The 17659-nt window shown below is 36.1% G+C and overlaps 1 protein-coding gene and 1 non-coding gene across 3 annotated transcripts in view; both read left to right on the forward strand.

The window, feature by feature from the left end:
* The window catches only part of Dach1 (dachshund family transcription factor 1), a 390369-nt gene that overhangs the window by 196096 nt on the left and 176614 nt on the right, over positions 1-17659 (forward strand). For both annotated transcript variants that reach the window (XM_028877172.2, XM_028877173.2), the window contains exon 3: positions 6931-7092. In XM_028877172.2, the coding sequence (XP_028733005.1) occupies positions 6931-7092 (162 nt within the window). The remainder of the gene's footprint in view (positions 1-6930; positions 7093-17659) is intronic.
* Positions 8914-9076, forward strand: LOC114698480. Its single transcript, XR_003735358.1, has one exon. It is a non-coding gene; the product is annotated as a U1 spliceosomal RNA (small nuclear RNA).

Consider the following 17659-nt stretch of genomic DNA (forward strand, 5'->3'; position numbering starts at 1 on the left):
GTTGTAATCTTCTACTTATAACTAAGGGTACTAACTTATTTGAAATAAATATAATGAGATACTTACTCTTTTTTAAAAGAGTGATCAGGATTATTTAATGGTATTTAAACATTTTAAAGGCAGTTTAATGAAAGTTGAAAGCAGAAAATATTTGCTCTCTTTGCAAAGTAAGAGGATGCCTTTAAAAGCCTGTTTAACCTCCAAAAGTTAGACTCCTGATGTTGTATTTGAAATTCAGGTTCAATGATTTTATGAAAGATTTGATCACGTGGATGGCTGAATCAAAAGCTGTGCCAAGCCGGGTGGTGGTGGCGCATGCCTTTAATCCCAGCACTCGGGAGGCAGAGCCAGGTGGATCTCTGTGAGTTCGAGGCCAGCCTGGGCTACCAAGTGAGTTCCAGGAAAGGTGCAAAGCTGCACAGAGAAACCCTGTCTCGAAAAACCAAAAAAAAAAAGCTGTGCCAAGAGCTACTTTCTAAAACCTTTGACATTGGTTTACCATGTTTAGTGAATGAAATCAGGAGCTAATAATTATTTCCCACTGTAAGACACCATTCATTAACTCATGAATCAAGGAGCTAATTATTTCTTACTATAAGCATTCATTCATTCATTCATTTGTCCACCTTAAGTTATCTGTAGACCTCTATTGATTATTTTTAATGCAATCATTCTGCATTTTAACTAGCTAGTTTAGTTTGGCTGTTCCCTCTCCTTCTATAGATAGATAATGTGAGTATATATTTCTATGTTGATTTTTAAATGCTCACTATTGAAAGTCATTGCGATGGCCTTCCACATGGTTAATAACCATTCATGAAAACACAGAAACACTGTGTAAATTTTAGTGTGAATTTATCACCAAGCATCTATATATACTTTAAAATATTTTTTCAAAAATAGATTTTTATTAAGTAACTCTAATATTGAGTCATTACAAAACTGACTTCCTATACATATACAAGTATACATATACATATATATTATAAACTTTCAAAAATACTATTAAATTGATTCAAGAAGATATTGAAAGCAAATCTTATTTTCAAAAATGTGAATTATCAAAAACAATTTCTATGGAAGGCAAATTAGCTTCAGTATCATATTCTAAGTATTACATCAAAAATAAAAGCTTTCAGTGTGTGATAGAAAGAACATAGTTGATGATTTTTCTTTTTTTTTTTTATAATGTATTGAAGGAATCTTCTGAAACTCCCACCTTCCACCTTTCCAGTGAGATACTGAATTGACTAGTTCTAAAAAGAAAATTAGTTGTTTTGATAGGGAAGAACTAGATGAAGTGGCCATGTGAAAATTTAAGGCACTTTGGAGTGAGACATGGAATCAAGGGAAGCAAGTTTCCGTGAGACTGAGGCAGACAGAGCTCGGGTCTGTGACCATAGTGCTTTAGAGGGGGTGAGAGAATAAGGTAGATATTAAATGTTACTGGTGTTTCCACCAGAGAATAATTCTTTGGTACATAAAAACATGTCATGGGTTGAATTCTTGGCATTCTGTAAATCATTAATTTTCCCCTCTTTTCTTTTTAAAAGGAAGTTAATTAGTGAGCAACATATACAATACAACCTCTATCTGAGGCTACAGAGTGATTCAAAGTGCTTTCACTAGAGACAATAAGGTTCAAGGGATTTGAGAATTACCTTGGAAATTTGAAATAAAAGGGCAACTGAAAGCCAAAGGGAACTATAATAGATGTAATGGGCTGCCAAATGGCTTGTGATCCACTCAAACCTTAGGCACAAAGAACCTATGAAAAGTCACGTTTTTACATTAAATTATGACATTTGCTATTCCTCATTTATTCACATATAATCTAACACCAAAGTAAAGTGGTCATGTGCTTTTATTGACATGGCCAAAATAACTGCTATATTTTCCTTGTGCCTCTCCAAGTGATCTAGTGTGAGAATGGCTTTAGCATTCAGTGACAGTTTTCACCAAACACCATGATAATAAAAAGCACTTGATGTAAGTATATGAAGAAACTATCCATATTCTCTTGATATATCACCTAGGGATGTAGCCATAATTCCCACATCCTTTTAGCCACATCACCTTCTCTCATATAAAATAGAAAGACATCAAAGAATTGTGTTGCTCTTTCCAGATTACACAGGATGGCAAGATAACATATGTAGTATTAAAATTATATAAGCAAGTGCAGAAACTCAGAGTCTCCACCTCAGACCTTCTGAGTCAGAACTGTAGATAGTCATGATGCAGCCATGTGCTTAGTTTGAAAGCTCCATAATGGTTTGGACACATACTTGGAAGGCAAATTTCTATTCAACTGGGATGAGGAGAAAAAATGTTCATTACTAATCCTGCTTGAGAGGCTGGATAAGGTTATGAATGGCTTTTGACAAGTCTAAATTTTGAAATAATTCTTAAAAGATTGAAAAGTCTTTCTCAGAGGAGTGAATCATCATGAGTTGGAGCCTGTTTCCTTGATTGAGTTAAGTCATCCTATGAAGGTGTCATAGGTAGGCCTGGAACAAGGAGCCACAGGTCTTTCCCACAAAATCAGACCAGCATGTCCAAGTACCTTAGTGAGAGAAAGTGATGTTGACTTGGGCAACTGAAATTGGGTTATGCATTTGGGGCACAGAAGTTAATCTGGCACTGGGGATGTTTCCACATGGATTGTCAGGGAAATGAGCACGAAGAAAGCTGGTGACGCTTTAAAGTATTAAATTTGATTATAACAGCAGACATTGAATATTATCACCATGCCCTCATTTTCTCTGGCCACGTTGACTACTATGTGAGTAAAACATTACATGTGGGGAAATCGTCAGTTGTTTAGGTTGTACTTGGTGTATGTCATACACATGTGCACATGTCATTTGCAAATTTATATATATATACGTGTGTGTGTGTGTATGTGTGTTCCTTGCACCTTCAGCTTTCACATCTAGCACAAATTAGATTCCACCATTTATAAACAAAAAAAAAACAGGACTTGTGGGTAAAGGACTAGGGGCTGAATCTTTAAAGAATTGGGTGAGGAGAGGAAATATAATTAAAACTATATTGTATTAAATTGTTTTTATTTATATTTTGAGATTATAATATAATTACATGATTCCTTTCTGTAGCTAGAGTTTTCCTGCCTTGCCCACAGTCAGGACAAATCTCTGTCACATGCCAGTCCCACAGCCGCTCAGACCCAACCAAGTAAACACAGAGACTTGTATTGCTTCAAACTGTATGGCTGTGGCAGGCTTCTTACTAACTGTTCTTATAGCTTAAATTAATCCATTTCTACAAATCTATACCCTGCCACGCGGCTCATGGCTTACCAGCATTTTCACATACCGCTTGTCCTGGCAGGTGGCTGGCACTGACTCCTTCTGCCTTCCTGTTCTTTTATTTCTCTTCTCTGTTAGTTCCACCTATACTTCCTGCCTAGCCACGGCCAATCAGGTTTTATTTATTGACCAATCAGAGCAATTTGACATACAGACCATCCCCCAGCACAGCCAAGTGCACATCATCTCAGACACCTGCACTCAGGCCTGCGGTCCTAATCATCCTTTATGCAGACCTACTGGGTAAAGGCAGGAGGAACCCGAGAACGGGCTCCCACAGGACATACAGAACATCCCACAGCACCTTCCTTCCTATTTCTCCCTCAAAACCCTCCCATTTCCCCCTCCTTGTTCTTTTTAAATTCATAGCCTCTTTTTTGATAAATTATGCATATATGTATTCATATATAGTGTTATTTGTATGTGTGTTCAGGGCTGATTATTTGCTATTGGATAACCAACTAGTGTTCTTTTCCCTGGAAAAGATCACTAAAAAGAAAGTATTGCAGGACTTTAGGGAATAAGATAAAGAAGTTTGCAATTGTAGTGGTAGTGGACATGGAGGAATTTAGTTGAATTTAAGATGCAAAAAAAGAAAAAAACAAATACAAATACAAGAAGCATTTTTAGAACCAAAAGTTTGTAATTGCTGCATATACCCTAATTTCCTACCTGTGGTTTAAAAAATTTAGGTAAATTTAGAAGGCTAAATTGTATGTTACTCAGATTACAGCATGCATGCACTCATGTGCATGTGTGTGTATGGTTGATTGTGACACGTACACGTTTTGGATTTCTATTAGAATTGTAAAACTTAGAAAGCGTTTCAAACAAATGTGCAACAATTGAATATAATAACATTACTAAAAGTAGTTACAATAATTGAAGATTAAGATAAATATAATAAATATAAATCATCTAAAATAAGGGACTAGGTAAAGAAAGTTTCCTACTGAAAGTTAACACTTGGATTTTGCTTGCAGAAGAATAAGTATATACAATACTCCTTGTCCATACTCAGTATTATGGGTTATACTTTGTATAGTTTTCTTACTGGATCATTATATTTCCTTTTGGCCTCAGAATGGTTTTACAGAAGAAGAAACTATTCTCAAAAAAAAAAAAAAATCATTGGTTTTCCTAGGACTAGATCCGAACAATTAAGCGTTGTGCTATTTGGAATTTGTAGGCTAGTATGTAATTATATCTTAAGTCTTCATATTTTGAATGCAGTTTCTAGATCCTCCTATAGCATAGAGCCAAGTTGTAGGGCTGAAAAGAGACATAAATTAGTCCCAAGTCAACACCAGGAAATAGAGGAAAGGGACAGATAAGATGTTCACATTGGTGACAAGGCAAACATCAAGGAAAGAAACTTTTTCTGGGAATCACAAAGAGGATTTAAAGAGAACAGGAAAGAAAATGTTCTGAAACATCTTTGAAGGAAATGAGTAATTGAGGAGAAAATTCAATCATAGGAAGATGAGAGAATCTGTTCAAGTTGGGACTTAAAAGGCAGCGAATGCCTGTGCTAAACCCGGATGGATTCTTTGAATTCAGATCAATGCCTTTTAAGGAGTGGTTCTGAGTTTTTCGAGCAAAGATCTGATCTGCAGATCTTATTGCATTAGGGTGAACGTGGTCAAGACCTCTTTGCACTGATCTAAGAAGAAGGTGGAGTCTTCTACACACTGATTACATAGCAAAGATTTCTCCCAGGACTTCCATGTAATTCTATGGGCAGCAGCTTTTCGCTGTGGTAACTAGGAGTAATGATTAGTGGGGAGGAAAGAAAAATCAGGGAGTTCATTCTCTCTACCAACTGGGAGTGGAAATAAATCGCACAGATAAATTCAGAAGGTTGGAACACAGTGCTCGGAATCTCTCAAGTAGCGGTGTGAAGAGAAGATGGGTGCAGGGAAAGACGCAGTCTCCTCTCCTAGATGGCTAAAGTTCTAGAATTAGGAGACAGTATTCATTTTTTTCCCCACATTGCAGATGGGCCATGCCAGGTAGGAATGGTGAAATGAAACTTGGTAAAAGTTGACGTACTGAGAAGATAATACATTTTCAGCTCAGAATCCTTTCCTTGCTATCTGTATAATTGAACTTCAGATCATCAGTGGCTTTAGCATCCTGATCTTCAAAAGCTGGCCTCAAGCTCCTTTGTTTTGTGTCAGGTCTATTTTTATGTCCGTGTCTAGTATCATCCATGAATGGCAAGGGCCTATAAGACAAAGCAGGGACAGCGCTCACTCTGGGCTTAAGTGTAGCCTTTTAGAACTTGTGTTATATTCCATAATCTGTAAAGCAAAGGCAATAGTGATCAGTAATACGGGGTTACTAAGGTGATCACATTTATCTTGTGCTACTGAAACCAGTACTTATAGGCTTAATAAGTGGAAGCAAATTATTTGCTGGTTTGTGTTTACTATTTTTGTATTTTCTTTCTTTCTTTCTTTCTTTCTTTCTTTCTTTCTTTCTTTCTTTTTTTTTTCTTTTCTTTTCTTTTCTTTTGGTTTTTCGAGACAGGGTTTTTCTGTGTAGCTTTGCGCCTTTTCTGGGACTCACTTGATAGTCCAGGCTGGCCTCAAACTCACAGAGATCCGCCTGGCTCTGCCTCCTGAGTGCTGGGATTAAAGGCATGCGGCTTTGTATTTTCTTTTTTATTAATTAATTATTTAATTTTCGCCCAGCCCAATTAAATTTTCTCCTCGCTGCCTCCCTCCTCTCTTCCCAGCCTCTCCTCCCAGCTCCCCCTCCCACCATAAACATTCACTTCCACTCCTCCTCCTTTCTCTTCAGATAAGGGCAGGCTTCTCATGGATTTCAGCCAGCCATGGCCTATCAAGTTGCAGTAAGACTTAAAAATCTTGAACCCTGAAGATAAGCTACTTAGCTATATATAGAGATGGCCTCGGCCACTGACTAGCTCACCACCTCACAAGGAAAAGAGATGCATAGGCAGACACACGGACAGTGCAGTGTAGCGGTGACCATAACAGTAATGTAAACATAGTCCTTATAGACAGAAGCAAGCTGTCGTCATCTCAGCCAGGGAAGATGTGGCTTAAGACTCCAAAGTATGAGTAGAATTTCACTAGAAGGATGGGCAGTCATGGAAGTGAGTCATACAGGACAGCAGAAGGTTGATGCTGCATACCATGTGTGAGAAATGGCGATGTATCCATCAAAGCTTGGGTGTGCTGTGCAACAGTAAGGGAGGAGACTTGCATGGGGGCTGGAAGTAAGTCTTGTAACAACTCTGAAGTTCCAACTTTCTACCACCTGTAGAGGATGCTCAGCAGGGAGTGGAATGTTCAGGCTGTGTGTCTTTGAAATTTCATTCAGGCCGCATATCTACTCCTATGAAATATATGAGTTATGATTCTGCTAATATTTAAGTAGAGAGTTTTATAAGGATTTAGACCCTTGTGTCAATGCTGCATGGGCTGGTTTGGAATGAAAATATATTATCAGTATAACACAAAGGACTCAGATATTCTCACATATATTTGCAGGTGTTATGGAAAGAAATGGACTATTATACAAAAAAGTCTGAATTTGATTACTTTTTTTAATTTATTTTTTTTTTAAGGTCTGACTGCAGCTGCTGCAGCCGCTGCAGCTGCTACCAATGCAGCGATTGCTGAAGCAATGAAGGTGAAAAAAATAAAATTGGAAGCAATGAGCAACTATCACGCCAGTAACAACCAACATGGAGCAGATTCTGAAAATGGGGATATGAATTCAAGTGTTGGTGAGTTTTATGTTCACTGCTACTATTCACATTCACTTTTCCATAGAATTACCGTCTACTCCAGAATAAAACCACTGGCTACCCATTGATGAAATGATTGCTTTAAGATCAAGAGAGGAGCATATTTTTAATTCTTCCTTCTGTCTCTCGAATATGTATACACTAGGGAGCTGGCAAAGTTATGACTTTTAATATAGAATCAATTTTACAACTGCCGTGTATGCTACAAATAGTGCATTGATGTATTTCATAATCGCAAATGAGTTTTAAGAATCAAAATTATAAAATTTTGAGTATAAGTAATTAGACAGAAATATGTGTGTATTCAATCCTACTTGTCATTGAAAAAGTCATTTTAATGCACTTATTATAAAATAAGAAATCCATTTCCATCAACAGCAGAGATTATGCATGAGCTTTCTCTCATTCACACTGGGTACATTCCAGGTCCATTGTCTGAAACCATGGATAATAAAGAAAACCACATCTGCTTTGGTACATTCATACGTATAATATACTTCATTTTACAGATTGGGTATTTTAAGAGATTGTAAACAATAGGTGATAACAAAAATGACAATTTCAAAATATACTGTATTAAGAGTTACTAAAATCTTTTACTTTTTTTGGCATATAATATAATTGATCCCAAATAATGTATGTATTATGCAAAACTCATAAATGATTACTTAACAATCTTAGTTCAGAATACTGTTTACCACAGGCAAGGAAGACCACACAGAGCTAAACTATGGATGGGGGGGATGGAAACTGAGGCCTTTATTATGCTGCCAGAAATGTGGATTATTTTTGATAATTCCTTCTATCCACAATCACTGTGAAGATATCTCCCTTCTGAAAATAATAATACTAACTTTTCTTGATTGTCTGGCTTCCCCTCTGTAAACTCACAGTGAAACCAAATGAAACACATTGACCTTCAATGACTAACCACTTGGCTTCTGAATGCAGCTTTAAATGTGGATTAATTTGTTTAATCCATGAAATATTTGTCATCTGGATGTTGATGTGGCAAAACATTTCATTCTGTTACTATACCACTAATATTTTCCTTAAAAGTACAGAATTTATGCTCAATATATAATTTAGCAAGAGAAAATTGTATTCTGAAAGGAACATGCATGTTATCCTGCCCAACAAGGCTCAAAGTGAACACAGAAATTCATCATAATTCAATCAATTTCTTTTTCATGCAGCATTTTAATGTTGTTTCTTAAGTTAATCAATAGCTCTCTGCTTTCTACCCATTAGTATGTACTTAAAGGCATATGATGAAATATGAATTTTAATAATTATCATCTCATTGCAGTTCCTCACAAGCACACACCAAAAAGGAATGCCAGGGTAGCAAGTGATATGAAACAAACATACAAACACAAAGTAGCACTTCATCCATGAAGGTAAAAGGGCCATTTCTGACGCTCAAGTGGGAAGAATAGAATCTCTCAGTAGGACCTGGTGAAGACATCTGAATTGAGAGTAGCTTCTGGTGGCTATTTTCAGAGCAGTGAAAACATGGAAGACCGTAGGAAAAGATGATTCTACAACTAATCAGCTCAGATATGTACCAGTGCTTGCATGCTTGGGATCCTAGAGAGAAAGATGAGGAAGCAGAGAATTGCTTAGCTCATGGTTGGGAGAAGTCATTTTATACCTTATGTCACACCAACACTGAAGCAAAATCAAAGAATTACAATGCTCTCTTTTTTAGAACTAAGTATAGACGGTCTTAAAATAAAACTCCTTTGCTTTGCCTACTGAAATAGGCCAACTTGCAGCACTTATAAAAATAAGTTATCAGTGCTTATTTGGCAGAGAGATACCAAGATCTTGAAAGGTGCCTTTCCCAGAGCAAGGCTAATCCATTGAACTTTAGACATGCTGATGTCTGCAATGTCCCAAATGAGGGAATCTTTTAACTGCATAATTTTGTGTAGTTGAGAACTGTGTTCATGTCCTCTCCCATAAGAAAAAAAATCTACTCACAAATTATAGTTACTATTCCAAGCGATACGTGGATTATTTTTAAATTTTCAGAATAGACTTATAACCCAAGCCATTCCTGATAGAAGATACTTAAAGTAGGGATTAAGAGGGACAATATAATACCATTTAAAGGGACCAATTCAAAACAAAGCATCTCTTAATTCAGATGAGCAGGAGTTAGCTTTTCAAAAACAAATAGGCAGAAGTTAAGAAGCAAATGACTCACAATTAAGCATTAACACGCATTTCATATTTTTAGTATGTAATAACGTTTACTTAGTGACCAAATTGCAACTCCCTTTAATTATTTGGGTACTTAGGCTATTATCGTGTCTTAAAATATAAACAATTTAAATATCTCATTATATTTCAGTTGGGAAAATAACATATCTTATTCGTTGGTAGCTCGCTATAGTATTATAGCATAGTATGAGCCATCTTACTTACATCCATTTGAACCAAGAGAAACACTCACTTGTGTCTTCTTAGGAGACTGATACTTAGAGATGTGTTTGCATCAGTGGAGTGTTGGAGCCAAAGGGACACACATCATTTATATTTTGGGCCCCTTTAGCTTATTTGGGGAGTTCATTTTCATTCTGTTCTTTATATGCCACAATTGTCTAAGAATTTGCAATTCCTATTGCCTTTCATCAAAACCTCTACTCTTGGATATTTATTTAGAAAGTATAAAAAATGAGTATTATGGAGAAGGAGAGTGACTGTTAAGGAGAAAGGAACCCAGTGAAGGTCAAAGCAAGCTGCATAGATCAAAGAAGTTGCTGAACAGAGCAGTTTCTGTGGCTCCAGGCTTCTCTGAAGACAATTCCTGCCTCTGTTACGTGCTCAATAACAATTTGATTATGACTTTGAAAAGTTACGTAGACTTTCTGAGCTTAACAGTTCAAGACAACTGGGAAATGCCACAGTGTTATAATTAAACCGTGTGTGCCGAGTGTTTAGTACGTTATTCATTATGTCTGCTTCTCACATTGTTTACTTGAAGTTTGGTCTTTTGCTAATACAGTTCCCTTAAATTGCCCTCCTGTAAATCAGCTTCTTCCCTTTTTCACTGCTATCATCAGCAGCTTTCCCCTTTGCATCCCTCCTGTCTTGGGTACAGGCTGCTTCTGAAGCCATAGAGCTGTGAGAAAACTTGGAAACATCTTCCCTTGTACTGAGTTAAACTGTGGAGTGCAGCTCATTTTAAAAATACAAAAGTGATCGAATGCACACCCAGTATGCAAGGGTCACTGAAGTGCTAATGGAAAAGACTGGCCTACAGCCGCAAGAGGACATGTGTTATACTCTGGGAATATCAGGAGTATCTGTCTTTGTAGAGTGGCTGTGAAGAGGAGTTGAAGAATTGGAATGCTAGAAGAAATCCCAAGAATCTTTAGCCCATGCTTCAGAATTCAACCTCACTGCTTTTGTAAATCTGCCTACAAGTAGAGTTCTTACAGGAGTGACAACTTGCACAGAGATTCTGCTTGGCCTTGATGTATTCTTACTACTTAGCTTTGCCCACGCCTAGGGACATTTCTAGTTTCCCATGACTTCTGTTCACTAACCCCACAAGGGTAGACATACATTTTAGGCTTTCCTTTATGGGTGCCTGTTTTCAATTCCCTGGTTATACATAAATCCCTGTGGCTCAAGAAAATAGGTTTTGTTTCTGCTTGACTTGACTGTATTTGGCTTGATGAGGTGACTAGATAATCCTGTGAAAGATGGCTTTCACTGGTTCATAATGAGTTTTAAAAATTAGCCAAGAAAAAAAATAACAAGGTTTAGACATCTTTGATGTTGACAAATAATTATTTTGAATTCCAATTTTAAGTGATAACCTTGATTCTGAATCTTTCCAAGAGGATGAAGACTGTAGGACTGCTTGAGGAACTCAGGATAGATCCAAGTGAGGCATCAGCTTGTTGAGTAAAATATATGGCCACATCACCGTTCTCCCTCATCCACAATCAATTGGATTCTTTTAGTTTAATATTTACTTGCTAAGATGAGATGCTAGTCTGCATGGTGATAAACAGTCTGCTCCTGGCATCTGAAGGTGACCTGTCAGTTCATATGGACAAATCTCCTGCTTACTGAAATGTACAAAATAAATCATTAAAGCAGGCAGGTGCTCATTCCCAGATTTAAATCACCATAGATTTATGATTTGAATTAATGCTTCATTTGGCCATAGAAATAGATACTGAGACAAATGATATGCACTGGTTGGGGTTTCCATACTGTAGCTATCCTGATATTGATTACTGAGATGTCTTAGCAATCTCTTGTTTATATCAAGTACTATCTGGTGACAGGTTGGCTGATATGAGCTACATTCCAGATAAGAAGGAAAAATGTCCTGGATTCTTTTTAGTGGCAACACTCTCCACAGAATATAGGCCAGATAAATGACTATTTTTCTTCTTTAGCAACTGATCTGCATAACCAGCTTAAAAATGCTGCTTGCAAATTGGAACTAGGATATTGGAGAGGGGAAATTTAAAACCAGCAAGCTCAAGGTCAATTTGACAGAATCCATAACTGTTTCTTTTTTTAAATCTGTTTATCTTTTCTTTTGACATTACGCTCATCTTTGAGGATACTAAATTCATCACAATTTGTTTAATCTAAATAACAGATCCTTAATTTTACTTCAAGTTTTGAAATACTATCTAAATATTGACACAAAAAGCATCTCTCAGAGTAGCTATGTTATCTAAACAAATACTTGCTAAACCTAGTGTCTTACTCCCCTTACTAAAAATGCCAGGAAATACGCCTTTAAAAATAAATGCATTAAATATTATTCCCAAGTACAAAGTTTTGTGAACCATAATTTACTAAGAGTCAAGAAAAGAATACATTCTTCTCTCAACATTTTATTTCAGGAAAACATTGTGTACACAGTTTAGAAAATACTCAGAGGATTCGAGAGGGACCTTTGCCACTGGCTAATATCTGACTCATAGAACTGGTAAACAGCTATCAACAATAGTAGATTGCTGGCTTCGTAGGAAATGAGTTCATATCTATTCAAAATGTGATCTCAAAACAGATGTCCCAAGAAAAATCTCATTGTTTAAACTATAGTCATAACCCCTTAACTGCTGTTATTACTTCAAGGAAATGAAGTCATCTCACAACTTCAGTATTTTGTCTTTCTGAATCTTGTAGTATATAGGCAAGTCTGTGCTAGTTCAGACAAAGCTGAGCAAATGTCATGTGTAAGAAGCGCAGGATTCTTTTGAAATTCTTCTCAAACTTGAAATGGTTAACAGGATGCAGGAGTTTCAAGCAGAAGTAAGAACCTGAGCTGGATTGAGAATACTCTTTAGTCTTTCCACCCCTGTTTACTTTAGTCCTACAACCAACAAAACATATTTATTAAAAGGACAAAAAGTCCAAGCACAGAGGGAGACAAAATATCTTCCCTAGTTGAGCATCCCATTACCTTGAAACAGGAAAAATAACCTTAGGAATATCCTGCAGAAATACACTAATTCACCCCGAAGTCATTTCCTTTCTTCTAACACACATGTCTATTTTGGGAGAAAGGAGCGAGTTTATGATTTCAGGAAGAAGTCTTGGAGATCTGGAGACAGCAAAGAAAAGGAGACTGAGAGCCAGGCTGCCGCCACGCAGAGCTCTGCAGTTGCACATTGGATCCTGCCTTGGCAATGTTAATGAACCTCAAATCCTTCCTATAATTAGATGAGGGAATTGCTTATATTTTCAAACAGATGATGCTGCTATAATGAAACGATTGACAGGGAATTTAAGAGTGTCTACAGTAGTCATTTGGTTTCTGTTATAAAAAAAAGTTTAAAAAGAAGATTGGCTTTAGACATAGGTCCTAAGAGAGGTAGTAATTTACATACCATGCTATGACAGGTGTCTTTGTATAGTGAGGAACAGAATGGAAGACTAGAGAAATGATGGGCAGGTATAGCAGTTTTTTGGGGAGGGGTGTCCTGTGCTTAGTCTGCTTAGGTTCTTTAAAAGGGGCCGAGACTCAAGAGATGGATCCCGATTGAGTGCACAGCTGTAACTGCTGATGAGCTAATTGCTCCTTATCTCTCAGCCCCATTCATCTTCATTTTTTACCAATTACTGAGAATTATCTGTGTTCTCAGTTGGATATGAGAGTTAATCCTTTTTGGTTAAGCTGGCAGTACTGTGAGCAGATTCCAAATCGGAGGGTGAAAAAGCCAAAGCAAGCTTGCTCTAAAAATGTCTCCAGTTCAATTACAGTATCACTGGTTCAGAAGAAATTTGCTATTGTTTAACAGATTAAATGTGGGTTTTCCTTTTTCAACTTTAACATCATTTCCTAGTAATAAATTGAAAGAGTCTTCTTCTTGCCTGATGAGTAAAATTGAATAATATTACTAGTCAGGGTCTAGTAAACATGGATGGATACAAGACTACCCTAAAAGTCCAACATAATTATGGCATCCAGAATGTAGACTTTGGAAATGATAACTGTCTACACTTGAAACTTTTAACTGATGCTTTCATTCCTTGTGCCCTTACATGTGGTCAAGAAAGGATGCCCAACTATGAACCTTTCATAAATGTCACATTAGTGAGCTAATGGAAAGCAACACAAGCATCTCTTAAAAGTGTAGTAACTGCTATGACTTGCAATTCAATTGATTGTGAATAGGCCATATGGTTAACATCATTCCCTATGCAAAGGACGTCTTCATAGCCTGCCATCTAGCACAAAGTTACTCACCCCATCATTAAAACAAAGAAAGGGATTAGGATATGTTTTCATGAATTCTGATGCACTTATAAATATTTAATATCACTAGCATTTTTCTTTACAAAATATCTTAAATAAGATAATGTAAAGAATATGGTAAACAGATCATTTAATTTGAAACTCCATAAACAAACTTGGTGTGACAATAAGACATCTTATATGGTGTGGCCAAGGAAAAGCCTTCAGATATATTCACAAAGTAACATGGGAGGACATAAGATAATCAGTATGAGAAGATTTAGTTTCTACTGATAATGGAGCCAGTAAGAATGCAGCTACCTAGATAAGTCATTTAATGCTTGTCTTTTTATTCATAGCAAGGATCTCAGCATCCAGTTCATTCTGGTTCTTTAAGTTTTCTTGAGTTTGAGGGCTCAATGGAAGATAAAATATTCTTTGAAGTGATTTTCAAAATGAATGAGAACCTAAGTGCAACTTATATGTCACAACAAAGACACGGATAAATAGAGATCTTTGTTTCTTTTAACATATTGTGTAACCATTGAATCGGATGGATCAGAGTGGACAATATTTTCTTGACTGTGAACAAAGGATGGCAGCACATCTTTTCCTTGGTGCCGCCTATATTGCTATATGTGCAGAAGAGGCTGCACACAAACTTATGTAGCCTTACCACAGAGAGAAATGATGGTTTCTTAAAAGATGGGGTTTAAAATAGCTTAATTAAATGGGGCTTAAGCACGGCAGGCTTGTCGCCATATTGAGTTGTTTGTTCTTCTTAGACAGAGTTCCATCAAGTCAAGTTTTGGGAATGACAGCTATCAACATAATATATACTCATGTTGTGATGTTCACATAAACTTAAAATCAAAATCAAATCTAAATCAAGTATCTTGATATAAAATATTCCAGGTCACATTCAATTCATTTATGACCAGACAACTCTTATTTGATTCATTAATATGTTCCACTGCTTGTTTTTTGCATTGAACTTATTATGATTAATAATGTATATTAATTACACAATATTTACACACCTTCTCCCTTGTGTTTTGTAAAAACATAATGCTCAGAGATACCTATTTTCAAATTGCTTGAGTTAATCCCAGTGTCAGTCAATGTATTCTTTGAGACAACCCTAGGACGTGGTCAACACTTTGTAAGTGTGCACACAAGTTTAGGTCATTGCACCTGCCACGAGACAGCATTTCACATTTTTATTGCTGTGAATCTTTTATGGAGTATTCAAGCACTCCAAAAATTGTACAAAGTCATTTGAGTGAACCTTGAATTTTCAAACTGAATACAAAGTAGTGTAACCAAAGGATTTGAAAATAATGCAGTAGCTGACATAAATGTCTAAAACTGTCAGTTTACCTACGACGAAATAATGTGGCAGACACAGTTTTACATGCTCTTGATTCCACCACCCCTCCCCTTCTCTCAAACCTGGATAATTTGGAAAATAAGAAAGAATGAAGGATTTAAATATGGTTTTCTTTAACAGCAGGTCATAATGGAAACAGAGACCCTTATAATTCAGTGCTGAGAGAATTACCAGTTTGATAATGATTAGGAGTGTTGTTATTAAAACAGTATGTGCAGTTCATTTTCAACAGTTTTGAATTAGAGTCTGCACTAATGAAACGGATACGGTTTCCTTCACAAAGGGCAGATCTGTTAGTTAATATCGCTGCAGCAGTTCCTCGCAGACCATGCCTTTAGCTCTATTTGTATTTCACAGCATGATAAGCAAAGAGTGTTGATTTTCAAGGATCCTGCTGATGAAAGGTAATGGCATTATTACATCTTTATCTCAAAAGCAGAACTGAGTGGTAAATGATTTTTTTTCAGCGTCACACAAAAGATTTCTTGGTTAGAAAGACATTTTTATTTCTTTACATCGTTTTAGTCTTGGAAATGATATGTTATTATTTAATGTCTGCACAGCAAGCCTGAAAGCACCTAATAGCGAATGTATTGGAAGTGAAGTACCTCCTGTTCACAGATATGGATCTTCTCAGTCACACGCTGTACCAGCTGTCATCCCAGCCATACTGCTGTGATTTAATTAGTCTGTTTATGTCCTTTCTAATAATATTTCCATCTCTATGAAAGGGCAAATGCGACAGGGACTTTTTCCCTTTCTGGTTCCACAGACGGAAGAATGTGGCCTACATCTGATATGTGGAGATGCAGGATTGAATCAGCATTCCTGTCCCTTCAAGCTGTTGACAAATTGTTCAGCCAAAAAGTCTCCTTACTTCCTTGGGGTCATTTGTGGGCTGGTGGCAATCATCTGCATGGGGACACGAAGAGGGGGCTAGTGTATTTGTCACATATATCATGCATTATATTTATGCCTAACTATATGTATAAACTAAAGTTGAAAGTAGTTTATAATATTTGTACTGGATTTCTATCAGTCCTGTGTGCGTCTTCATAGCATGTTTTAAAATATTTTTCTTGATTTTGCATAAAAATGCAACATTTTAGTATTTCTCAGGAAAGTTTTTCATTGTGCTAGGTAGAAATTTCCAATATAGTAATGCATTTCAAATTTTATCTGTGTCATAAAACAAGTTTAGATCTATGGATAATGGTATCTCCATTTTGTAAAAGATACTGTTTTATGTTTTCCAAGGGAAAAAAAATCTCTTCATCATGATTTTCATAAAGTATTTAATGATTTTATTGTCTTTTTCTAGCAATTGTATTTAACTTAAAATATATATTATATTCAAAACAATCTATATATTTTGATAAGTAGGCATGTGATGTTATTTAATATAATGTGGTGATTAGTAATTTGTTCCCAGACGTTATGACATTTGAGTAGTTCAGCTTGCTTTAGACTCTGGCCTTGGACCATTCTTGCTTTTCCTGCTGCTCAAGATTCTCTGAACGTACATTACAGGAGGGGGACACGGCTGAGAAAAAAAATCAATTTTTGAAACTAATTTGTTTGTTTTTAATTTCACTCATATTCGACTGGAGAAAAAGTCTATAACAGTCTTTACAGCACTTGATTCCACGTATTCCAGTCTATGCTGTGGAAATAGGCTGATTTCTCTTCACATCACTACATTTAAATTCTGACATTATGTTACAATGCTTACTAGATAATTTAGCTAGAGTTTATGTATTTTTTGTCTCTTTCATTTTAGGTTTACTATCTCAAGTATTTTTGAGAGACATCTATAAATAAATGATCTATTAGACCATATGTTAACAAGTGCAATGTTCCACATCTGTATAAATAGAAATATTAAAAATCCTATCTGATCAAATTGCTCAGTTTTTTGATAAACAATTTTTTGTGACAATCTAACCCTCAGACACCTACAGTTACCGGTGTTAAATCATGCTGCTATTTATTTTGTCTTTTTGTTCTTTTATTCATCTGTCACTATGCAAACTACATCTATATCAAGAAAAAAACCTGTGCTCTAGAATATTTTTAAATTCATGTATAAAGCAGCATTTAGTTGTAAAATTTCTTATCTCCATTTGTGAATGTTGATACTATTTTGTATCATTTACACTTCTTTTCACCACAATATGACCTTATTCATCAAATTGCTACACAGATACTTATAAACATGCGTGCATATATGAGCTTGCATGCACGTGTGTGTGCGCGCACACACACACACACACATATACAACACACACTAATTTATCACAACATTTAAGCTTCTGAATATCTATCATCAAATTATTAAAAGTATAAATTCTATTTACTAATGCACTTTCTTTTGAAATTAATTTCCTATTTATTTTGTTTTGGAGAAAACAAAATCCTCAAGAGTTACAAATTTG

Source organism: Peromyscus leucopus, chromosome 9 (assembly GCF_004664715.2).
Source record: "Peromyscus leucopus breed LL Stock chromosome 9, UCI_PerLeu_2.1, whole genome shotgun sequence".
Taxonomy (NCBI): domain Eukaryota; kingdom Metazoa; phylum Chordata; class Mammalia; order Rodentia; family Cricetidae; genus Peromyscus; species Peromyscus leucopus.